General features: G+C 41.1%; 1 protein-coding gene across 4 annotated transcripts in view; it reads left to right on the top strand.

Moving 5' to 3' along the window:
- The first annotated feature begins 23596 nt into the window (after nucleotides 1-23596).
- RNF128 (ring finger protein 128, E3 ubiquitin protein ligase) overlaps nucleotides 23597-26024 on the top strand; it is a 65044-nt gene continuing 62616 nt past the window's right edge. For all 4 annotated transcript variants that reach the window (XM_027533323.1, XM_027533325.1, XM_027533324.1 and 1 more), the window contains exon 1: nucleotides 23597-24330. In XM_027533323.1, coding sequence (XP_027389124.1) covers nucleotides 23838-24330 — 493 coding nt within the window. In that variant the 5' untranslated portion in view covers nucleotides 23597-23837. The remainder of the gene's footprint in view (nucleotides 24331-26024) is intronic.

Here is a 26024-nt window from a genome sequence, read left to right as displayed (position 1 = left end):
TCTAAAAAAATACTTCCATGGACCAAATAATCGTTTGTCAAATTAATTTTCCCACTGATTATTTTTATTAGCCTCATATAGGATATAACCGCATCTAAATGCTCAGTAACTTGTGTATGGTAAAGATCATTTGCAATTGGAGGCCACAGTGGTTAATTCTTAGAAATATATTACTATTCCAACCATACAGGCAAATGTTCTTAGAAAATTAGTCTTGTTCAAAAGCCAGGATATGCAGAAAGGCTGTATTTACCAGAGGGCTTTGTGGAGAATTCTTGGACCAGAACTCAGATGGAGAGAGGGGTTCGTTGCATTTTGGCTGAAGGAAGATGTATGGTTTCTCTGACCATTTCACAAAGAACACATCCTTTCTCCTCAGAAAACTGCAGCTCTTTGTCTGAACAAGAGAAGCTTAAAGAAGGCCTAAAGAGAAATGCTAGGGCCCTAATCTGATGCATATTATACATGACACCTCCCCCATCACTCCTGGGATACAAGAGGTGAGGTTAAACACTAGGGCATAAAACCCTTGGGTGCCACTCGTCCTTGTTTACATATCCATACCCTGGGCCTAGGGATAGCCCTGCAGTGACTAAGATGTAAGCTCCTAGGGAGAGCAAGTTCTGGCTGACAATTGGGTTTTCTAACATGGGAATAGAAAGAGACATAAAATGTGGGGTCTTTTGTTTTTTCATCTAAAAAGCAAGGATTTATTTATTCATTTAACAAATACATGCAAGGACCACCTATTGGTCCTATCTTCCCAAATTTTACATTTCATAGCTCGCTCACTCTCAGCCTTCAAAAATGTAACAAGGGCTCTATGAGAAGCAGTGGCATGTCATAGTGATTTAGGGCATGGGCTTGGTAGAGAGACAGATCTGGATTTGAATATCAGGTCTACTGTTTGTTTTCTAGCTATGTGATCTTGAACAGGTTATTTAACTTCTCTGAATTCCAGTCTTCTCATCTTAGTTATCTCATCTGTAAAGTGGGTATACTGCAGTACTACCTTATAGCATGGTTGTAAGGATCAAATGAGATAACACATGTAAAGAAAGCACTTAGCATGGTGCCTATTCTATCACAGACACTCAAAAAATTGTAATAGTAGGATGATGATGATGAAGTAATTCCACTTCTTGATTTATTCCCTCTCTTTTCCTATCCAATTCTTTCTCACTTTAAACTCTTGGCCAAAATTTACGTCCTAATGAAGACTTTCTTGACTAACAACTTACCCTGATCTCTCCTTTGGTATGGTGGTGGTTTAGTCGCTAAGCCATGTCCGACTCTTGTGACCCCATGGACTGTAACCCCACCAGGCTCCTCCTTGAAAATCCAGGATTTTCAAGGCAAGAACACTGGAGTAGGTCGCCATTCCTTTCTCCACGGGATCTTCCCAACCCAGGGATTGAACCCATGTCTCCTACATTGGCAGGCGGACTCTTTATCACTGAGCCACTAGGGAAGCCAAACAGATACCATCAGTTCAGTTCAGTTCAGTAGCTCAGTCGTGTCCGACTCTTTGCAACCCCATGAACCACAGCACGCCAGGCCTCCCTGTCCATCACCAACTCCCAGAGTCCACCCAAACCCATGTCCATCAAGTCGGTGATGCCATCCAACCATCTTATCCTCTGTCGTCCCCTTCTCCTCCAGCCCTCAATCTTTCCCAGCATCAGGGTCTTTTCCAATGAGTCAGCTCTTTGCATCAGGTGGCCAAAGTATTGGAGTTTCAGCTTCAACATCAGTCCTTCCAATGAACACCCAGGACTGATCTTTACTGGTTGGATCTCCTTGCAGTCCTAGGGACTCTCAAGAGTCTTCTCCAACACCACAGTTCAAAAGCATCAATTCTTCAATGCTCAGCTTTCTTTATAGTCCAACTCTCACATCCATACATGACCACTGGAAAAACCATAGCCTTGATAGATGGACTTTTGTTGACAAAGTAATGTCTCTGCTTTTTAATATGCTGTCTAGGTTGGTCATAACTTTCCTTCCAAGGAGTAAGTGTCTTTTAATTTCATGGCTGCAATCACCATCTGCAGTGATTTTGGAGTCCAGAAAAATAAAGTCAGCCACTGTTTCCACTGTTTCCCCATCTATTTGCCATGAAGTGATGGGACCAGATGCCATGATCTTAGTTTTCTGAATGTTGAGCTTTAAGCCAACTTTTTCACTCTCCTCTTTCACTTTCATCAAGAGGCTCTTTAGTTCTTCACTTTCTGCCATCAAGGTGGTGTCATCTGCATATCTGAGGTTATTGATATTTCTCCCGGCAATCTTGGTTCCAGCTTGTGCTTCCTCCAGCCCAGCATTTCTCATGATGTACTCTGACATAAGTTAAACAAGCAGGGTGACAATATACAGCCTTGACGTACTCCTTTTCCTATTTGGATACCATAGCAAGGATTAACTCACTGATAGTGACTTGAGTGCAAAATGGCAGATGGGATGACCTGTGACCTAGAAGCAGTACTAGACAGTTGGAGATCCAGGGAGCTTGTTTCTTTCATGTCTATATACATAGCACTTAGCACAGTAACAGACTAACACTAAGCCCTCACTGATGATTGATGAATGAGGCTAAAAAGAGAAGCGTATACTCTCCCAAATAAATATTACCTACTCCACAACTCTATCTATAGTAATACCAGAGTGTTGGGGTTCCTCAACTTAGTAATAGCCTTGCTGGTTATTAACATGTTCTTTTTATGTCCATCGTCTCTCCCTGAAGCTATTGGTGTCTCACCTTCAGCTGGCAGTCAGGACATGACTTTTGTTAGGCTGCTTCTATATAAAGCCCTGGCAATAGGAACTGCCTAGATTACCACCAGTGATTCACACACTTACACAGAGGGCTTACACCCACACAGGTTCATAGGGTGATGGATCCAAATTCCAGTTCAGGTCTTGTTTCACTGCACAATATCGTGGAATTAAAATGACTCTTTCACTTCTTTATATAAACTATTGTAGATGTAGTGATCTGTATCATACTATGTGACTTTGGGTAGCATGTAAGAAAAACCTCATTAATTCTCACCAGTGTTTAAGTTAAAAATGTGGGGTTGGCACTTAGAAGAGTGGGAAGATGATTAACTGCTTCAAAGAATAGAAAACTGTTTTTATGTGGTACATAAAAGCAACTATTTTCCTGCAAACAATCTTTGCCTGTTCATTAAAAGATCCCCAGTAGTGCTTCTCTTTGACATGATTTTAGTACCAATTCATTTGTGTTATTGTATTACTTGAAAATAATAAAGCTGCATTTCGTATGTTGTTAAAATTTTAATAGGAAAGCTTGTGTGACAGGAAATCACTGAACTCTGGAAGGGCATTTGAAAGAATATTTTTTTCAGGCATATAACAGTAATGTAATCAAAGCTAATGAAATATAGAAATCTGCTTCAAAGAACAGTGAAAATGATTTTAATTAATAATCTAATTGCTTTTATGTAAATGAATGCTTCCTAAGGCACTAGAAAAATTGGTTTTCTTGTACAAGGTAACTGTTCTCAGTGCAGAACTTATCTACACCATAAATTTCCTTTCATCACAGAATGAGCCCTAGCCCTTCTCCAAAATAATGAAATATTATTCTATAATTCCAATTATAGCACTTGACCACTTCAAGCAAGTCTGATTTAGTAAAGTTTTTCTCTCTCTGCAAAATAATTTTATAATGAAAGTAGAGCTCTATTTTCTTTATTCTATATACTTGGACTGTATTTCTGGCAGTGAAATCTAAAAGAATATCCACATTGTTCATTTGTGAAAATTGTTTTAACTCTTGGATATCCTATTAATACTTCTCTGAAAAAAAATCAATGTCCACAGCCCATTAATCCTCACTCTGTGAATGCTTAAAATGTTAGTAAAGTGGTAAATAAAACATGCATCTTCTTCAAGCACTAATACTTCACATACCTGGTCCCTTAGGCTGCCATTTAATGGACCTATGCTCTTAACCTGTAATTACATTTTAAAAACATGCAGTTGTGGTATTCAGTGGTTTTTTTCTGACATTTATCTGGGACATTTTTATGCTATAACTTCTTATGGGAATATTTCCATTCCCTTACAATAAGATCTTGGAGACAGTATATACTGGGTTGGCCAAAAAGTTAGTTCAGGTTTTTCCATAAGATAGGATGGAAAAACCCAAACGAACTTTTTGGCCAATCCATATTTTTAAAATACCTTCTCAAATTATGTACCTATTGCATGTGAGAGAAAGAAAATATCACTTAGAGTAGGAGGGTAAATAAAGACTTCTTTGCATTCAGCAAACAAAAGGACAAAAAGAAACAAAAAAACACAAAACCCCTATTGTCTTAAATGTACCTGCAGATAAATTTAATTACTGCATAGATTGTAGTATTCTGATTTCTGAAAGGCTACACAGTAAAGCACCATGTTTTACTGAAATATGAAAAAATAGGTAATCTAAATTCCTTTAGTATGTTTGTTTTCCTGTCCTGTAGTTAGTTTCACCCTTGTCTTTGACATATCACTAACATTCATAACAAAAGGAAAGCAGCAAAGACTAATATACACAAGCAGATTTCTATAATGCTCCAATCATTATCTTTGCAGTTATTATTTATTTTGTTAATAGTAGAAGCAATTGGATGCTTCAGAAAACTCAGAGTACAATGATTTCATTGAGGGCATTGACCTAAATGAGTCTGGAAGAATTTTCAGTTTGATAAAAATGAAAACCGTTTTGACTCCTTTTTGACTCCCAGGGCTCCGAGAGCTGATCTTGGTGCCTTAGCAATAAATTCATAAAAAAAAAAAAAAAACAAAAAAAAAACAGCCAGTTATATTCTGGCCAGTTCTATTTTTTTGAGTGCCAGTTGGCACTGGGTAGAGGAGAAGCAATAGTCTCTGGATTTTGTCTATTTTCATGATTTGCTTCTTCTGAAGCTATAAGCAGGAACACGTGGTCAACTAAAATGTGGCGATTATAGTTTATACAAATGAACTGTGTACACCCCCATTTGACTGTAAGGAATTTGTGGGGAAGATTCTTGGTGGATATTTGTTACTATACCACTGCTGCTGCTGCTGCTGCTAAGTCGCTTCAGTCGTGTCCGACTCTGTGTGACCCCATAGACGGCAGCCCACCAGGCTCCCCCGTCCCTGGGATTCTCCAGGCAAGAACACTGGAGTGGGTTGCCATTTCCTTCTCCAATGTATGAAAATGAAAAGTGAAAGTGAAGTCGCTCAGTTGTGTCCGACTCTTCGCGACCCCATGGACTGCAGCCTACCAGGCTCCTCCATCCATGGGATTCTCCAGGCAAGAGTACTGGAGTGGGGTGCCATCGCCTTCTCCACAGAGGATATTAAAAAATATTTTGATCCAACAAAAATATAAAAATAATTTTCGCTTAAAGAAAAAACACTGAACCTAAATCTCCATTCTTCTCTAAAACCAAAACACCCTCTTAATTTACAGGAAGGAACACCTACTGATTCATAGGATTTGGTCTCAGATAAAACCCTGGGGATGGGGGGAGGGGATAGGTAGAAATGCATCTTTGCAAACCCTGCACAAATCTTGAATTAAAATTCACCTCTTCACAGATATTCTCTTGTAGCAGAATGATTTAGTTGTAACAATGTAATAATTACATAAAATATAATAATGGTAAAATTGTTTCATTTGTTTACATATTTTTGGAGCGATTACCTGACAATAAGATGCTCTTGCTTCACAAAACACAAGGGAATTCCCAAACGCACGATGAAGTCTTCGTTTCTTTGGGTCAAGAAACCAGCTAAGTGAGCCAGACTTATTCATGCCAGAAAGACTCATGAATCTGTACTTAGGGTTTATTCATTGCATGTGATCATTGTGGGGAATTCCTTTTCTCAACCCGCTGTACAACCAGATGACACAGCATTTTTCAATTCCAATCTTATAAAAGAAAGGCCCAGCAGAGGGCATGTTGAGCATTTTTATGGCTAATACAAACACCTTGGTACTTGCCTCAAGGATATTTAAGCAGTAACATGCTATATTTGCATCTGAAGTAAAATTTCCAATGTCTTCTGATGTCATATGGCAACTCTTTCAATTAAGAGAACACCAAGATACTCAGTCAAGTTCAGCCAAATAGATTTAAATAAAACAAAAATCAATCTAATTGATTACTTTAAAACCAACTACCTTGAAGATGTGAATAAATTCCCAGAATGAATAAGACCAGTGAGTTCATAGATCCTCTTTAGTGGTTACATGCTCATGGGAGTAAGGCGATAGACAGAATATAAATATGCTAAGTTATGCCATTAATTTAATTATCTGCATGCAGCTAGTCCACTGGCAGTGTTTAAATCTCAGGCTAATTTTCTTTGATCACTCAAGCTACTTCAGAGTCACCTCATATGGGTCTGAAGGGAATGCCTGCATAAAACATAAGATGAAAATGTGCTGAAAAATGCATTTCAAAGCCAACTCCAAGTGTCTTTGATAATCTGCTCTTTTGTATTATCTGTATCACTGCTTCCCATATACTTCTATCTATAACTGAGATCTGACTCAACTCTTTCTTAGGGGACTAATAAACAGTGACCCTAAAAAATCTAAACCTTCAGTATAATAATTCTGGTGAGCACCTAGTTTAGGTGGAAAATGAAGTTCAATTAAAAAATTTAAAAGTTGATTTCAATATTTGAAGGAGAAAGCCAGACAGGCAAGAATATTATTTGCATTTTAAGAATATAATTCTAATAAGAGAAAGATCATCAGAGCTTTGGTAAATGACCACTACTTTAAGCATGAGTGCCCTCTATTTCTAAATACTTGACAAACTGCAACGAATGAGAAAATTCCAAGACACCAAATGGCACCCCACTCCAGCACTCTTGCTTGGAAAATCCCATGGATGAAGGAGCCTGGTGGGCTGCAGTCCATGGGATTGCGAAGAGTCGGACATGACTGAGCTACTTCACTTTCACTTTTCACTTTCACGCATTGGAGAAGGGGATGGCAACCCACTCCACTGTTCTTGCCTGGAGAATCCCAGGGACAGCGGAGCCTGGTAGGCTGCCATCTCTGGGGTCGCACAGAGTTAGCAGCAGCAGCAGCAGCAGTTCTCTTACATTTTTCTCCATCTTTTTTTCTGCCCACACATCTAAAATGTTACTCAACTCAGCTATTTATCTTCCCATCACAGGAGTAAAAAATCTTGCTTCCCCTCTGTTTTAATAACCCTTTGCCACAGTTAGTATCATATATGTTTACATGACACCAAAGTAAATAAAAAATACTAGTTGAACAAGGCAACTGAATGTTCTATTTTTAGCTAGTTGTTTTGCTATTATGTAGGTAAGCCTGACTCTTGAATATCTCCTGAAATTATTCATCTGTATCTCTGTTGTTTTCCAAAATAACGCACTTGAAACAATTCTTCCTATTTGCAAGTGCCAGCCCTGTTTTCTTCTGCCATTATATATAATAATTTAAATGGTAAACATTCAGTGTCTAGAGCCTACCTAATTCACAGGCATCTCAGTTAGTCCCTTGGTTAAGACCAATACAAAAATAAGACATTTGTGGATAAAATAGAATCAATCTAAAGGAGGAATTCTTAGGCTGGAGTCCTTGGAGATGCACAGATAGGTCATACAAAGTCTCTATGCAGCTGAAGTATTCTTTTTTTTTTTTTTGGCCACGTGGCATGTGGGATCTTGGTTTCCTGACCAGGAATCAAACCTGCACCTTGTGCACTGAAAGGGTGGAATTTTAACCACTGAACCACCAGGGAAGTACCAAGGTAAAGTATACTTGAAGTTAGCAGTACATGGAGTGGATTTTTTTTTAAATCATTCTAAATGTCAAGAGCAATGCAGTCCAATAACATTCTGCAATGATATAAACTTCTATCTCCATGCAGTCCAATAATGGCAGTTGAGCACTTGAAATGTGGCTAATGTGCTTGAAGAACTGAATTTTTACTTTTATTAAATTTAAATAGACACAGGAAGTTGTTGACTGCTGTATTGAACAGTATAGCACTAGATGAACATTAACACAGGGTCACTGGGATAAGCTTCATGAGGTCCATGAAGTCCTTGAAACTGTGCACATATTTGTGTGTGTTCATTTACTCTGTACATAAGTTTCATCAATGGGCATGAGTTTGAGCAAACTCCAGGAGATAGTGAAGGGCAGGGAAGCCCGGCATGCTCTTTAGTCCGTGGGGTCACAAAGAGTCAGACACGACTGAGCAACTGAACAACAACAAAGTTTCATCAAAGTTTCAGAAGGAACTCTGGCCCCCCAAAAGGTTAAGAATCATAGCAAAAGCAGAAGTAGTGTCCCTGTTTGGGTTGTATGCCTCCTAACAACATAGTTAGAACCAGAAACTTGGTGAATTTTATTGTTTTTTCAAAAATTTAATGTCTTAAGAAAACATCTGAATCCCTCGGCAAAAAAAAAAAAAAAAAAAGGGAGATAATTTCCTAGAGTTAAATTCAAGTAATGTATTATACATTTCTACAACCAACACACATTTCTCTTTTCAAAAAACTTATTTTGAGATAATTGTAGATTTATGTGCAGTTGTATGAAATAGAGATCTCATATACCATTCACCTAGTTTCCCTGAATGTTATCACTTTATGTAACTATAGAACAATATTACAACCAGAAAATTGACATTAATGCAATCCACTGAGCTTATTTAGATTTTACTACTTTTACATGCACTCATTGCATGTTCTGGGACTTCCCTGGTGGCTCAGACGGTAAAGCATCTGCCTACAATGTGGGAGACCTGGGTTCAATCCATGGGTCAGGTAGATACCCTGGAGGAGGAAATGGCAACCCACTCCAGTATTCTTGGCTGGAAAATCTCATGGACGGAGGAATTTGGTAGGCTACAGTTCATGGGGTCACAAAGAGTCGGACATGATTGAGCAACTTCACTTTACTTTATATTACATGTTCTATGCAGTTTTATCACATGTGTAGGTTCCTGTGATCACCACCTCAGCCAAGGTTCAGAACAATTCCATCACTACATTGTTCCCTCATGTGGCCCTTTTATAGTGACACACACCTCCACCCCATACTCTTTCCTTGACTCTGCTGCTGCTGCTAAGTCACTTCAGTCATGTCCAACTCTGTGCGACCCCATAGACGGCAGCCCACCAGGCTCCCCAGTCCCTGGGATTCTCCAGGCAAGAACACTGGAGAGGGTTGCCATTTCCTGCTCCAATGCATGAAAGTGAAAAGAGAAAGTGATGTCGCTCAGTCATTTTCAACTCTTCACGACCCCATGGACTGCAGCCCACCAGGCTCCTCCATCCATGGGATTTTCCAGGCAAAATTACTGGAGTTCCTTGACTCTAGGCAACCATTAATCTGTTCTTCATTACTACAGTTTTTCATCTCAAAAATGTTATATAAATGGGGTCATACTGTATGTAATTTTTGCAGATTGGCTATTTTCCACTCAGTGTAATTCTCTGGAGATCCATTCAGATTGTTGCATATATTCATAGTTCATTATTTTTTATTGCTGAGTAGTATTCCATGGTATGGATGTATCACAATTGGTTAACTATTCACCTATCAAAGAATATTTGGGTTCTTTCCAGTGTGGAGCAAATATGAATGAAGCTGCTATAAATGTTCATATACATATATTTTAGTGAACATAATTTTTCATTTATTTAAGATAGAGGCCCAAGACTAGTATTGCTGAGTTATATGGTAGTTATATGTTTAATTTTATACGAAACTACCAGACTCTTCCAAATTTGCTACATGATCTTACATTCTCACCGACTGTGTATGTGTGATGCAGTTTCTCCACATTCTCACCATTATTTGGTGTGGTCATTTTTTAAAGCCATTCTGATAGGTATGCAGTGATATCACATTGTGGTTTTAATGAACATTCCCCTAATGGCTAATAATGTTGAACATCTTTTCATATGCTTATTTACCATCTGTATATCCTCTTTGGTGAAATGTGTGTTCTTGTCCCAGGGGGGAAAAAAGCATCCCAAATAGGAATGGGTTCTTTTTACATAGGAACTTGAATAATACCAGTGGATAATATAGTTTTATAAAAGAAAGAAATGCTGTTCAATCAGGAATTTTTACTGGCTATCTGCTAAGATAGAAGCCTTAACATTAGTTGATACTTACAGTGGCTCAAGGGTAAAGAATCCTCCTACCAATGTAGGAGACATGGGTTCAATCCCTGGATCGGGAAGATTCTCTGGAGAAGGAAATGGCAACCTGCTCCAGTATTCTTGCCAGGAAAATCCCATGGACAGAGGAGCCTTGCGGACTATGGTCCACGGGGTTGCAAAGAGTCAGATATGACTGAAGTGACTAAACCACCACCACCACCACCACCACCATCCCAGTGAAGATGTTTCTGTGGAGAAGTAGAAAAATAGAATCCAGGAACAATACTTGGCTTTTTGATACCTTGACCTAGAGAGAATTGAGAGAATACAAATGAATGGAGAGATAAGAGAGCTTTTGGTTAAGTATTAGATTAGGTCATTTCATGAACATGTTTTCTAGTAAGTACCAGTACCACAAATATTTTATATCCTTGGTATGTTTTTGATATATTTAGATGTCATTTGTGGCCTTGTTTCTTGGGTCATAGTTGTATATACTCACCCAGATAGAGAGCTGTCTACTTCAGCTCAGGAAGGGCAGATTAGGTCATTTCATGAACATGTTTTCTAGAAAGTACCAGCAGCACAGATATTGTATATCCTTGGTATGCTTTTGATATATTTAGATGTCATTTATGGCCTTGTTTTATGGGTCACAGTTGTATATACTCATCCAAATAGAGAGCCACCTACTTCAACTCAGGCAGGGCAGCAGAATTAGCTGCAGGCAGAACTATTACTCTCCTCTAAGAAGAGCTGGACTCAAATACCTGCAATGATGATTCAGGCATGCATGCTACGTCACTTCATTCCTGTCCAACTCTTTTTGACCCCATGTACTGTAGCCAGCCAGGCTCCTTTGTCCATGGGATTTCCCAGGCAAGAATACCGGAGAGGAATGCCATGTTGTCCTCCAGGGGATCTTCCCAAATCAGGGACCAAACCCAGTACTCTTATGTCTCCTGCATTGTCAGGCGTGTTCTTTACCACCACCGCCAAATAAATCAAGACCAAATTCCTAAATACATTATTCAAGATCAATAAAGTCCTAACCTACCTTTTCTGTCCTGTCTCCCAATACTCCTCCTCTTATGCTTAAACAAACTGAAATAATGTTCCCTGAATCCCCCTGCTCCTTCCTGACTCTGAGCTTCTGTTTCTGCTATATCTTTTACTAAAATATCTTCTCTCACCTATAAAAATCCCACCTACCCACCCCTCAAGGCCCTGCTCGGACAGATGCTACTTTCTGCATGAAATCTCCCCCAAATCATTAAGTCAAAAGCAAACATTCCCCCCTCTGCATTCACATAGGACTTTGTACCCCCTTCCAGCATCCATCTCTCTAACCACTCTTTTGCTTAAATGTCTTGCCATTACAATAACATAGATGAGTCTCAAATGCATTTTACTAAGAAATCAGATGCAAAAAAACGATATACTTAGTGATTCCATTTACATGACATTCTAGAAAAGGAAAAAAAAACATAGGGACAGAAAACAGATGAAGAGGTGCCAGGTGTAAAGGATGGGTGCAGAGGGAGACTTGACTATAAACGCATAGTATGTGGAATTTGAGGGAGTGATGAAACTTCTATATTTTGATTGTGGTAGTGGCTACATGACTATATATTTGCCAAAATTTATGGAATTGTATACTAAAAAAAAGAGAAGTTTATTGTGTATAAATTATACCTTAACAAACACAGTAGGGAGAAATTAATACCAGCTAGTCAGCAAACTAAAGAGGTTGCCCTACAGTTCTTGCCATCCACTTGCATGTGTGTGCTTAGTCATGTCCAACGCTTTGGGACCTCATGGGCTACATGTAGCCTGCTAGGCTCCTCTGTCCATGGAATTTTCCAGGCAAGAATACTGGATTGGGTTACCATTTCCTCCTTCAGGGAATCTTCCTGACACACGGATCAAACCCATGTATCCTGCATTGGCAGGCAGGTTCTTTACCACTGAGCCACCTGGGAAATCCTGCCATCCATTTACTGTTTTTCAAATGTATTCTAATGTGCCAGGCTAAAAGCTGGGGCTACAAAGAAGAAAAATACATGATCCCTTCTCTTAAGGAACTCAGTCTCTGATGGAGAAGATATGTAAATAAATAAATGCACCATAGCATGGAAGATACTATATATGATACAGTGGAGGTATAAAGGAGACAGTAGTCAGATGGACCTAGATTGTTGAGGTCCTAGCCCTTGAAGCCTAGAAATTTCTACTCTATTCAATACACAATGAGAAGTAACATAATCATAGCTATGTTTTAGAAAGTACAGTATGGCAGTAATATGAAGGATGACTTGGAGTGGGGCAGAGACTAAAAGCAGGGAGATCAATTAGAAGGCTATTTACAATTGTCTAGAAAATTAATATCACTTTTATTCCTTATTAGTAGGCTATCGAGATTAGACTAGGCTTTCAACTAAAGCTTTTATTGCCTATAATCTAGATGCATGTAGGCAAAAACAAAAAGAGGGCTCACAAAATTTTCCTTGGTATAACTGACTCCCAGTAGACTAAGATATTTAAAGGAGGGATCTGGTTGCAACTATCATAAGATTTTGTAGACATTAGAAGCTCTAAAAAATATTTATTATTCTAATGAATAAATTCAAGAATGTGTGAATTTCCTTTTAAGTCACCGAAGTTCCAGAAGAGAAAATCATAAATCCTGCATGCTCAGTGATGCTTATCGCTTAACATTTTATATGTCATTTGACAGCCCAGAGGGTCAAGGTTAGCGAAACATTTTATTTTCCCAATTTGAATACTGACTGCAGTGATCAGGTGGGATTAGTCTAGCACATTTTTTCCCTGGAAAGTCCATTCTTTGCTTGTTCACTGCTATGTAACACGACTTGCAGTGACAGGGCTAAGATTCTGTTTAAAAAAAATAGGATAACAGCAGGCATTATAAATCTACACTAGAACTACCCTTGGGCTTCCCAGGTGGAAAGTTAAGTGAAAGTGAAAGTCGCTCAGATGTGTCCAACTCTTTGTGACCCCATGGACTATACAGTCTATGGAATTCTCCAGGCCAGAATCCCAGGTGGTGCTAGTGGTAAAGAACCTGCCTGCCAATGCAAGAGATGCAGAAGACACCAGTTCAATCCTTGAGTCTGGAAGATTCCTTGAAGAAGGAAATGGCAACCCACTCCTGTATTCTTGCATGGAGAATCCCATGGAAAGAGGATCTGGCCGGCTACAGTCCATGGGGTCGCAGAGAGTCAAGATATGACTAAAGCGACTTAACATGCACACACTACCCTTAAGCAATTGACCATTCCATCTATCTTGGAACTCGAAAATCTCTGCTGAAAATACCGTATGTGTGGCAGAGTTGAAGGCACTGATCTGAGATAGCCTGGTTCCTGGAATGTACGTGCTGAAAAGTGTTCATCCTGCCTTGAATCCAAACAAACAGAAAGTCCTAAAACCAGCAGGATGTTGGGCCCTAAACCCCTTGTAGAGTCCAAACATAGGCTCTCATCGGGTCTGTAAACAAACATCTCAACCATCTCCACCTCAGCAAAACTAAGATATTTAATGAACTGGTGGGATTATTAAAATAAACTTGATGAACCTCTTCAAACAAATAGGAGTTCAGGCTTTCAATGTCTACTTGCTCCCTCTCTTTTTCCCCCCACTACACAAAAACTAAACATTGCTAAGCTACTTCATTGCCTCTGCTAAAAGGCTTTCTGTGGCATCAGAGCTGACAACATCCAGAATATTAAGCAGTCATTGGTCTTTGCATCCAAACTACTTTGCTCTAAAGAACATGAAGGATACTGATCCTATCTGCCCCCAGAGTTACACAGACACAGCTTAGAAACGAGTGTTATCCACCCTCTGCTAACTAGAAGATTGATAGCTAAGGGAGAATTTATTTTATGGATTCCTGGGTGTGCTGTGGTTCAATGGATCTGAGCATTTTTTCCTTGTGAAGGTTCTGTTAGTACTTTACGTCATTAAAGTTCTTATACTTTATATGGCATAATTTGTGGTAAAACCAAACCAAAGTAAGTTTTGTAGTCATAAAATACCCTTTTGTTGAAGACGTGCTTGTCTCTTGCCTGTTTCCTGTGACCAACACAACCATGACAGTTATCTAATTATGGTGTGACTGAACTTAATTACGGTGTGAATCATGAGTGGGAGACCAGCTAATTTCATTTGTCTCAACTGTGTGTTAGTACCTGATCATTATTGCCAGATGCTTGTTTACTCCCAGTTTTTGATCGATTTTGAGCTCTGGCCAGCAGCAGCTAATCCTAATGCATATTGTTGGCAGCTGTGAATTTTTGACTTTGCCCCTTGAAATACAAAGGCCACCTTTGCCCACACTTTAGTTTCTAAACAGGAAACCTTGGCCTCACAGGTGATTGTGATTATGCACTACACTATATTTATTCTTAAACTGCTTTTCAGAAGCTTCAGTTTTACTAGGAATTACCAAATCAGGCTCTTATTGAAAAGGAATCCCATTCTGTCTGTAGGTTAAAAAAAATACTGCCCATGTACATTTTGAAGAACTTAACCCCTCCCTAATTTAGTAAACTGATCTTCTCCATGCCTGCCAGGCCCACTCCCTTCTCCAGCAATTCTGTCATTTGTCCTAGAAGTGGCAAAATCTTAGATAATTTATTTTAGCTACACTAGCTGATCTGGTAGGCTTTAATCTGAAGGAACACTAAGTGGTTCAGAATATATCTACACAATTTTTTCATTATTATTATCTCTATTTTGTAGCTGAGAAAGAAGAAACAGAAACTTCCTCGGTGTCACATAACCAGTCCACAACAAAGTTAAAAATAACAACAGGATCTAGTCTACTGAGTAGTGCAAACAGATTGGAAATAAACCTCATATATGTGGCCATATCTGTAGGGCTGCTGCTGCTGCTAAGTCACTTCAGTCATGTCCGACTCCGTGTGACCCCCATAGACCGCAGCCCACCAGGCTCCCCCGTCCCTGGGATTCTCCAGGCAAGAACACTGGAGTGGGTTGCCATTTCCTTCTCCAATGCATGAAAGTGAAAAGTGAAAGTGAAGTCAGTCAGTCATGTCCGACTCTTTGCGACCCCATGGACTGCAGCCCACCAGGCTCCTCCATCCATGGGATTTGCTAGGCAAGAGTACTGGAGTGGGGTGCCATCGCCTTCTGCTATCTGTAGGGCACGATTCATTAAAAACATTTTCCCCAAGCAGTTGTTTTTCTTTCTTTTAATATACCGAAATCTCTTGTGTTCACAGATTTAATTCTTTGAAAGTCATCTTACTAGAAACCTAAAAAGAGAGAGTTAGAGAGAGAGAAAAGATTGCATGAGAACAGATTAATTTCCCAAGTATTTGGTTGCACAAAAATTTCTTTGAGGTTTTTCTGTAAGATTTTATGGAAAAACCCAACAAATTTTTTGGCCAACCCAATAACGTTGTCCTGATACTGCAGGTGAGGGTAAAAATCACTCACATCCATCATTCCCTTCAAGCACCTCCCTTGCCCAACTTTCCCCTTGGAACCATTGCTGACCCCATGCCTTGGGCTCTTCCTACTCATATCCCTTTTTAGCAATCTGTGATCCCCACAATCATGCCCCCCAAACTCAAGATAGCTAACTTGATTCCCCTTCCCCATAGCAGTCAACTTGTCACAATTCACTTCCAATTTTCTTCACTGTCCTTATCAGTATGATTCCTTTCTGTACTATTTTGCATCAGTGATCAGAAAACACCCTTTCCACACATAACACGTGTTCAAGCACTCCTCTCCACACAAGCATGGGGGCCAGTGTGTACAACTCAATGTAGACATTTATAAAGGATGATGAAGCACTTGACTAAATGGACTTTCATTATCTCTGTTATCTAGGATTCTTAGGGCTGCTCAGCAAGAAATCAGTGCACTCTGGTGAAGGGGTTCTTAGTAGGTTCAATGTGTTACTGGATCTGACTGAAAAACAACAAATCTTTCCCCCTTGTAGTAATACCCTCACTAAGTATGTGGAGAAGAAGTACAGCAAAGTGAAAATGGCATAGAATTTGGAGTCAAATATAACTCCCATGTGGATTCCAACTCTGCCACTTATTAGCTGTGTGACCTTCAGCAAGAAACTTCACTTTTCTGAGCCTCATTTTTCTCATCTGAAAATAACAGGATTTTATTACTTGTTGTAAGAATCAAATGATATAATTAATACATGTAAAGTGTCTGGCACATAGTAAGTTCTCAATAAATATGTTTCCTTCCTACTCCTACTTTGGGAGGTAGTTTATGGAATGTTATGGAATGAAAAGTTGTACAAGAAGAGTGTAGTTTTGTTCTAAGACACGGAGTCAAATTCCAATTCGATCATTAGGTTATTCCCTAATGGGTGACCTCAGCAAGTTACTTAACCTGAGCACACATTTCTCCTCTGGTAAGATGTAGCATATAACACTTAACACATGGGTATAACGTGTCTGGCTCCTGGCAGGTTCTCAATGGTAGCTATTACTGTTACAGGCATGAGAAGACTGTTCTTAGATTCAGATATAGCACACCTACCTATTGTAAAGCCCCTCTCTGAAATTCTGTCTTTTCTTTGAGTGCATGAAATCTTTGTTTAAAAAAATATCCATTGTTTTCTAATGGTTGTAAACCCACTTGAGCTGACTGAGGTTTACCTGCACTTGCAAGTCATGGGACATAATTTGTATGCCACAGCACCACGTTTGGGGTTTAGGGTTCTGTTTCATTTGGCTGTTTGCTCTCTCTGCACTGCCATCTTCTTCTTGCTATCCGAAGGGCAACTGCCTCAAGTGGAAATGTGTTGCCATACATTCTCTGCACCTATATTGTCGAGTTGTTTAGCTACAGCATGGATTTGATGCCAGGTCACCAGTTGTCTAAGATGGTACTTTGCCACTTATTTAATGGTAAGATGTGGTGTCTCATTTCCTGGAGATATATTAAAGGCTGAACGCTCTTGTCCATCTCTGCGCCACCACAGAAACTCCGTGTGACCGGAAACTTAATCAGCTGCTGTGGTGCCCTGCTGTTGCTTCTGCAGTATGCTGCTCTGTTTACCAGTTCATCATTAGATAGTGCACTGCTCAGGGTGGCTTTCAGTTCAGTGTTGCTGATATACATATTTGGCAAGGCTAGCCTTTGTGGTAGGATTTGAGGAGTTGAAAAAGACCCCTGGCCCAAATATATCTCTGTCACTGGTCACAGTGACTGAAATGCATGCAAGAAACTTTTCATATGAACTTTCCTTCTTGGGTGTAAGGCAATGTTAGAATGCAAATACCACTCTCGAGAGGAAAGATACTGGGTCATTATTGGCTATTAATACTTAGTCAGAAGTACGTTGAAATCCTGACTCTATTACTAGCTATATGAGTTTCAGATCAGATCAGATCAGTCGCTCAGTCATGTCCGACTCTTTGCGACCCCATGAATCTCAGCACGCCAGGCCTCCCTGTCCATCACCAACTCCCAGAGTTCACTCAAACTCACGTCCATCGAGTCAGTGATGCCATCCAGCCATCTCATCCTCTGTCGTCCCCTTCTCCTCTTGCCCCCAATCCCTCCCAGCATCAGAGTCTTTTCCAATGAGTCAACTCTTCGCATGAGGTGGCCAAAGTACTGGAGTTTCAGCTTTAGCATCATTCCTTCCAAAGAAATCCCAGGGCTGATCTCCTTCAGAATGGACTGGTTGGATCTCCTTGCAGTCTAAGGGACTCTCAAGAGTCTTCTCCAACACCACACTTCAAAAGCATCAATTCTTCGGCGCTCAGCCTTCTTCACAGTCCAACTCTCACATCCATACATGACCACATGAAAAACCATAGCCTCGACTAGACGAACCTTTGTTGGCAAAGTAATGTCTCTGCTTTTGAATATGATATCTAGGTTGGTCATAACTTTCCTTCCAAGGAGTAAGCATCTTTTAATTTCATGGCTGCAATCACCATCTAAAGTGATTTTGGAGCCCAGAAAAATAAAGTCTGACACTGTTTCCACTGTTTCCCCATCTATTTCCCATGAAGTGATGGGACCAGATGCCATGATCTTCATTTTCTGAATGTTGAGCTTTAAGCCAGGGAGTCATTAATCCTCTCTGCAGTACTTTGGCCACCTCATTCGAAGAGTTGACTCATTGGAAAAGACTCTGATGCTGGGAGGGATTAGGGGCAGGAGGAGAAGGGGATGACAGAGGATGAGATGGCTGGATGGCATCACTGACTCGATGGACGTGAGTTTGAGTGAACTCCGGGAGTTGGTGATGGACAGGGAGGCCTGGTGTGCTATAGTTCATGGGGTCACAAAATGTCGGACACGACTGAGCGACTGAACTGAACTGAACTGAATCTTCTCTGAAACAGTTTTTTTTTTTTCTGAAAATAAGGATAATAGCAGACTTCCCTGGTGGTCCAGTGGTTAAAACTCTGCCTTCCAAGGCAGGGAGTTGGGTTCCATCCCTGGTGGGGGAACTAAGATCCCACATGCCAAAGGTGCAGCAAAAAAATAATAATAATAATAATTAAAATAAGGATAATATGGAGGGTTGTGAGAATTTAATGAGATAATGCATGTAAAGAGCATAGTAAATGCTCAACGAACAATAGCTCTTATTAGCCTTGGGAACCCGGAAGGAATACATCTAGAACTGGTAAACTCAGTTTGAGAACCAGGAAAAGGTGAAGTCTGGTACAGGGAAACTGCTCATAGCAAAGATCCTGGTGGAGTGCTGATAATACAGCTGGGGAACAGCATGGGAACTCTGGGGAGCTAGGGTAGGAAGAATTGGATGGGAGGAAGAGGAAAGACTGAAGCAAAATCACAGTACATCTCTAGGAACTTTCCAACAAGAAAAGCGTAGTACTATTCAGGATGCAGTGCTCCGGGAGGTAGTAAGCTCTGACACTGGGCGTGTTCAAGCAGAGGCTGGGTGCTGGCTACCTGTCAGGAATACTCTAGTCTACCCCAGAGTAGACTACAAATAACCTGGGAATTTTGTTTAAATGCAGATTCTGATTCAGCAGGTCTGGGTGGAACCTTAGAGTCTTCACTTCTCAGGAGCTCACTGACGATACTGATACTCCCGATCAACAGATCTCACTCTTAGTAGCAAAGGCTCTGTTGCAGTTTGAAGGGAAATCATAGTGAGACAGAGGGATTTGGTTAGGGAAAGCCAGAGAGTTACCCAGTCAAGGCTCCACAAAATGGGAGCACTCTAATGCAGTCAGGATCCACAGTCTGGTCCTTAGCTTCATAAGCTTTGCAATTTGATTAGTAGTATAACCAGAGCCTGGCCTCCTGGGGACTGACTCATGCTTAACCAAATTCACAGGAGACCCATATACAAGTCAATGCCAACTGATTAATTTCTAATGATAAGCATAATTTCCAAGAGGAACAGATACTAGTGTTTTCTAATCAGTGCATTATCGCCCTGTAGGCATATTTACATGAGGAGCTAAATGATAATAAGAAGGTTGCTTGGTGAGGGTGGACTCATAGCAAGGGGAGTTCATAGGATGATTTTAACAGTTTATGTCATCAAGCTATGATAGTCTGATACCTCCATCTCCACCACTGGGCTAGAATGGTCTAGGGTGAGGGTGTTGGCCTCAATACCAAGTCTGTTTTACCCTCATACAATTTGGATGATATATGTAAGCCTAGGTCTGGTAATATCATTCATTTGATCCACTTCAATATAAATTTACAATCTAAACTCATCATTACGAAAAGTTTAAAATATAGAGAAAAGTTGAAAAAATATTATAGCAAGCATCTATATACCCACCATCTAGATTCAACAATTGTTGTCATTTTGCCATATTTACTTTATGTCTCTGTGTGCACACATGTGCATTGAGCCTACACTGTTTAACATAGATTGCTGAACTCTTCATGCTCTGGCACAACCCACTTGACCTGCTCCGCTCCTCCTGGCTCCCCCTTTGCTCCCCAGACATACCTAACTATTGAATAGGAGTTCCCGAATGTTCCCTGCTATTTATTACCTATTGCCTATGTCTGAATATCCGTATTTACTTTTTCCTTAACTCTATTTGTTCGTAAAGACGGCCATGCCCAAGTTGCATCCTATACTCTTCCCAATGATAACATGTATTACACTATGCTGTTATTTGCTTGCCTCTCTTCATGGCTCACATGGTAAAGAATCTACCTGCAATGTGGGAGACCTGGCTTCAATCCCTGGGTAGGGAAGATCCCCTGGAGAAGGAAATGGCAACCCACTCCAGTATTCTTGCCTGGAGAATCCCATGGACAGAGGATCCTGTTAGGTTATAGTCCATGGGGTCACAAAGAGTCGGATGCAACTGACTAACACTTTGACTTTCTTACTAAACTATGAACACCTTGAGGGCAGGGACTGTTTCATTTGTCCCTGTATACTTGTACCTCTCAAGTGTCTTGTGCTTAGTAGGCATTCAGTAATCAGAAAATTCAACTGCCAGCTGGACGGTTCTACCTAGTTACATCACGGGTACCTTGAATTCAACATGTCTAAACTGAAATAATTTCTCTTCCTACCAACTCTACATATTTAAAACCCTCCTCCTAATTAAATGACATTCAGTCTTCCAAGTCAAAAACCTCAGAGCAGTCCCTAACTCTCATTCATGAATGAGTCCCTCTCATTCATCCTCCAAACAAGTCTTATTGATTCTATCTCCAAAATACACTATAATCTGTCCATTTCTCTTTATGTCCACTACCTATTTAGTCTGGGCCACCTTCATTTCTCACCTGGAGAGCACTGGGTTCCCTGCAGACAGAGGATTCCCTGCAGGAGACTCTTGTCTCCTCCAAATTTTTATTCACAGAGAAGCCATAATGATCACTAAAATTCAGATCTGATTTTATTACTCCCTGCTTAAACCCTGATTATATTACTCCTTGCTTTTGGATCAAGTTCAAACTCCTTAACTTTACCCAAAGGACTCTCAAGAACTGACCCCTTTGAACCTCTATAACTTTATCTTTTGTACTCCGGGTTCCAAACACTTGGTGTTTATAGAGTCTGTAGTACTTGTTGTTTCTCAACATTTTCAGTTTCATGCATCAATGCCTTTTCTTGTATTGTTCTCTGTCTAGAAAGGCTGACACTTTCAAAATCAGCACAATTGTAACCTCCTCTGGGAAGCTTTTTCTTAACTTCCCAGTCTGAGTTAGTTCCTCTTCTCTAACACCCACTACTGCCCTACACCTAACTCTAGCATATCTCTTACACTATCTACATCCAGCACTCTATACATAGTACAATGATCAGTTTGCTTGTGTGTCTGATCAAAAATAATTTATGAGCTTTCTGAGAGCAGAGTTAATGTCTTATTTTTTTTATCCCAAAGCTTAGCCCATGATTGACATATAGGAGATTGCAATAAATATTTAAGAAAAGACAGAATGAATATTAATAAATGTCTCTCCAAACTTCATTATTGTAAACACCTTATAAAAGATTTCTTTTCTTTTGAACACATTGTTTCCTCAAAGTACCATATAGTTGTTTGTCACGCAAGTAATTTTGATTGAATGTTGAGTGCTCTTTACCAGCAATTTCAGACAATTTCTGGAATCACACCGTCTCTTTACATGGCAGATGCTATCCTTTTATTTTACTCTAGGTAATTTTTATCTAAGAGAGTAACGTAATCAGTAGTTGGGGGTGCCATGCTATTGGTCCCATATACTTCCCTTGACCTCTAAAGTCTCTGTCAACACCTACAGTTCATGGTTCACAAAATTGCCCGTTTATTTGGATTCTAGGTGCTGTTTAGTTACAGTATTAATTTTCCTCTAGGTTTCTCTCAAACCATAAGGGTATCAAGTGCAGAATTGTCCCATGCTTAATCTTTGTGAATAATATTGATTAAGTAAACGTTGGGCCATAGGTGTGAAATGATTGATTAGGAACCTAACAAATGTTGGGCTGGATAAAGTAAATTATATTTATTTGAACTGAAAAAATTGTTAAAACTAAACATTCTGAACATTACTTTCTCTGATTATTACCTCAAAGTAACAACCTTGATATTCTTTAAAAAGTATTGGGTCCCTGACTGTTTAATAATAATAGTATTTAACAGATATAATTTTTATATTCTGCTAGTGAAGTGAAAGCCTCTCAGTCCTATCTGACTCTTTGCGACCCCATGGACTATACAGTACATGGCACTCTCCAGGCCAGAATACTGGAGTGGGTAGCCTTTCCCTTCTCCAGGGGATCTTCCCAACCCAGAGATCCAACCCAGGTCTCCCACATTGCAGGCAGATTCTTTTTTTTTTTCTTTTTTTAATTTTATTTTTAAACTTTACAATATTGTATTAGTTTTGCCAAACATCAAAATGAATCCGCAGATTCTTTACCAGCTGAGCTACAAGGGAAGCCCTATACTCTGCTAGCACTGTTCTAAGGGCTTTATATGTATGAACTCATTTGATCATCTGGACAAGTCTATGGGGTAGGTACTATTATCACCCCATTTTATAGATGATGAGGAAACTGAGGCACGGAGAAGTAATTTTGCCAAGGTTGAAGATTATTCATGTGTCAGACACCAGAAGTATTAATTCAGTTTAATCCATGCTTATTTATTGAGCACATACTAAATTAACAACTAACAGGGTAAATGAAAATTGTATACTTAAAATAAGGAGAACTCTTAACGCCAAAGTGCCATGAGCGAATTGTCAAGGTGAATCAGGCTCATTTTTGTTAGTGGGCAATGGAGAAAGATTAAGTTAAGGTCATGAGTTGGCGGAGACATATCCGGTTGGGTAAATTTGGTTTGCGGAAGATGGAAGAGGCTTAGTTTCGAGGAGTATGAAAACAGTCATTCTTTTTTGAGAGCTAAGATTAGCTTTAGAAGGGGCATCTAATGCAGTAGATTTAGGATGAGGTAAGGGTAAAAGAAAATACACAGGTATGATGCTTGTTTAGAGCAGGAAAGGAAAAATAAAAAAAAGATAATGGGTTCTTCCTGCCCCTCCCCCCTTAGAGAATTAGTAAATAGCCTGTCTAGGTACCACCCACCTACCCAAATTCTCTGGACTGCAACTCAGACCCTTCAGATCTGGGCTTTTTAGAAGTACTTTTCGCATTCTGGCACCTTAAGCCTGAACAGCCTTGTGGGCAAACGTTACGAGGGAAAAAAATACATTCTTGCAGTTCAAAATGGACTCGAATCCTACCAGCGAGCGTTTCTGTTCGCGCTGATTCCACAGTTCCTCACCTGTCCATTTTTCATACAACTACTCGACACACATGACCACACAGCTTCCGATCCTAGTCTAAAGCCTTCCCCTCCTGCTACCCTTTTAAGAGGCGGTCCCGCAGTGTCCTTTCCTCCCTCCCAGCCACCTCTACCCCCAGTCGGCGGGGCGGAGCTTCGCGCTAAAACCCCGGAGCCCAACGCGGCCCCGGCAGTCGCGGAGAGGAGTGGAGCCACAAAGGGCTTCCTCTGCGGCAACATCTCCGGCGACGCTACGTGCCCGCCGGCTCTGACCCAGCCCGCCGCGCGCGCCAGTCTCGTCCCGTCCTCTCACTACCTGGCGCGCACCTGGCCCAGGCCGGGGTCCCGCCGAGAGTCGGGAAGGCGCGTGCCAGGGGCCCTAGGGAACCTCAGAGCGCGCATATCATGGGGCAGCTGCCAGGGGCCGGGGTCTTCTGCCGCGGTGGTTGTGGCTTTTCCCGATTGCTGGCCTGGTGCTTCCTGCTGGTTCTGAGTCCGCAAACCCCCGGCTCCAGGGGAGCCGAAGCCGTGTGGACCGCGTACCTCAACGTGTCCTGGCGGGTTCCGCACACCGGAGTGAACCGCACCGTGTGGGAGCTGAGCGAGGAGGGCGTGTACGGCCAGGATTCGCCGCTCGAGCCCGTGGCTGGGGTCCTGGTACCGCCCGACGGGCCGGGGGCGCTCAATGCCTGTAACCCGCACACGAATTTCACGGTGCCCACGGTCCCGGGGGACTGGGGCAGCAGCGTGCAAGTGTCTTGGTTGGCCCTCATCCAGCGCGGTGGGGGTTGCACCTTCGCAGACAAGATCCATCTGGCTTACGAGAGAGGGGCGTCTGGAGCCGTCATCTTTAACTTCCCGGGGACCCGCAATGAGGTCATCCCCATGTCTCACCCGGGTGAGTGCAGCTATCCGATTGCGCCCCATCAAACCCCTGCCGAGGCCGTTTTTCCCATATTTCTCTGAAGATATTCCTCCCCTATCCCCTTGCTCCGAAGGAGTGTCCTTTCTGTCCCCATCGAGTGAGGCAGGGTCCTCTCTTCCCCGAGCTTCACCCTGCATGGGGGGTTGGGCGGGAAAATCCTTCAGAATTTGCCTCTGGTGGAAAAGGGTAAAAACCAACGGATTGCAGAGGCTGGCAATTCGAGAGCTGTTGGGGTTCTTTGCGTCGTCTTTTCCTGCTGTTTGTGAGGGTGCTTGCATGGGGTGGGCATTGGTGGTGGGCACTGGGTTTGATATGACTGGGAGGCAGCCTAACCGAGAAGCCCATCTGGAAAATCCCTTCCTCAATCTTGTCCTGATTCACAGCCTCAGGCCCGCCGCAGATTTTTTTCCCTCCGCTCTCCCTGTTTTCTCTGCGTGTTTCCTCGAATCAGGTACAAGATTGTGTTACTGTGCCCTGTTAACCTCATTCCAGTTTTGTTGGAAACTATGTTCAGCCCTCGGATCCTTCTCTGCCCCTGGGTCTCAGGTCCCAAGTGACTGTTGGCATCACTGCTTTCCTTGGCCTCTGGGAAAAAAAAAATCTGATTTAGCTTATTGAGTGACAAAACAGGTGCCATTAGTGTTACTTAAAAGGGAGAGGTTTATGCACGAGGCTAGCAAGGACCTAGACTTTGGAAAATGTAATCCAGGTAGATCTTACGTTTGTGCAGATGAAGTGGGTTACTCTTTTTCCCTTTTCAGTTATCCTTCCAGAAACCTTCTCCCTATTTATGTTTAGGTATTCATACCATGTGTACATAGTGATCCTAGGCCCCAAAAGACAAAGAAAAAATGTGGGGGGATAAAAAGGCAGAGACACATACTAGCAGTATATCATAGTTGTTGAGAGCTGGGCCTCAAGTCAGATGTTGGTTAAATTCTCCCTCCATTGCTTGCTAGTCCTGTGACCTTGAGCAACTTATTTGAAGTCTAGCCTGGGTTCCCTCCTCAATCAAATGGAAAAGAACTAAGAATGAACCACTCCCACAGGTTTGCCAGGAGGATGAAGTGATTATCCTTTTAGGAGTCACTGGAGAGATGAATCTGCTGGTTTAGCTACTGGAGGTTTTGTGTTTTTCCTAAAACAGTGTGTCTGGCCCTGCCTAGAGAGCACTTGTAGAGAGAGTGGCTGGGTGGTTTAATGGAAAGGGCACTGAACTGGAACTCAGGAGATTTGAGCTCATTTTAGTCCCTTCTGTGCCTCTACCAGCTTTGTGACCTTGTACAGGTTACTCAGTCAAATGATATAGTACAGAGGTAGGAGGGGGAGGCCAAGTTGTAGATTGTGCAGAGACAAAAATGAACCAAATAAACTCCCTTTCAGCTCTAAAATGCTGTTGAGTCTTAGATTTTATAGAGTAAAGATAGCAGCAACTCCATCTCTTTTGGTTGATACTTCATTGATTAGAATGAAAAGACTTTTTAAAGGCTGATAGAAAGGAAGAATAAGGACTCATAAATTTTAAAGTCCTTCCATTTCAATTGGCTACTTACATGCAAGGTTTTGACTTTGCCTCCTCCAAATGAGATTCGTTTGCATGGATGATTTGGAATTGAAAAGTACTCTTTAATTAGAGAGTTCTGGTTTAGACTGCTTTCATCCTACTT

Source organism: Bos indicus x Bos taurus, chromosome X (genome assembly GCF_003369695.1).
Source record: "Bos indicus x Bos taurus breed Angus x Brahman F1 hybrid chromosome X, Bos_hybrid_MaternalHap_v2.0, whole genome shotgun sequence".
NCBI lineage: Eukaryota > Metazoa > Chordata > Mammalia > Artiodactyla > Bovidae > Bos > Bos indicus x Bos taurus.
Note: the sequence above shows the minus strand (reverse complement) of the source record. Positions and strands in the feature narration are given on the sequence as shown.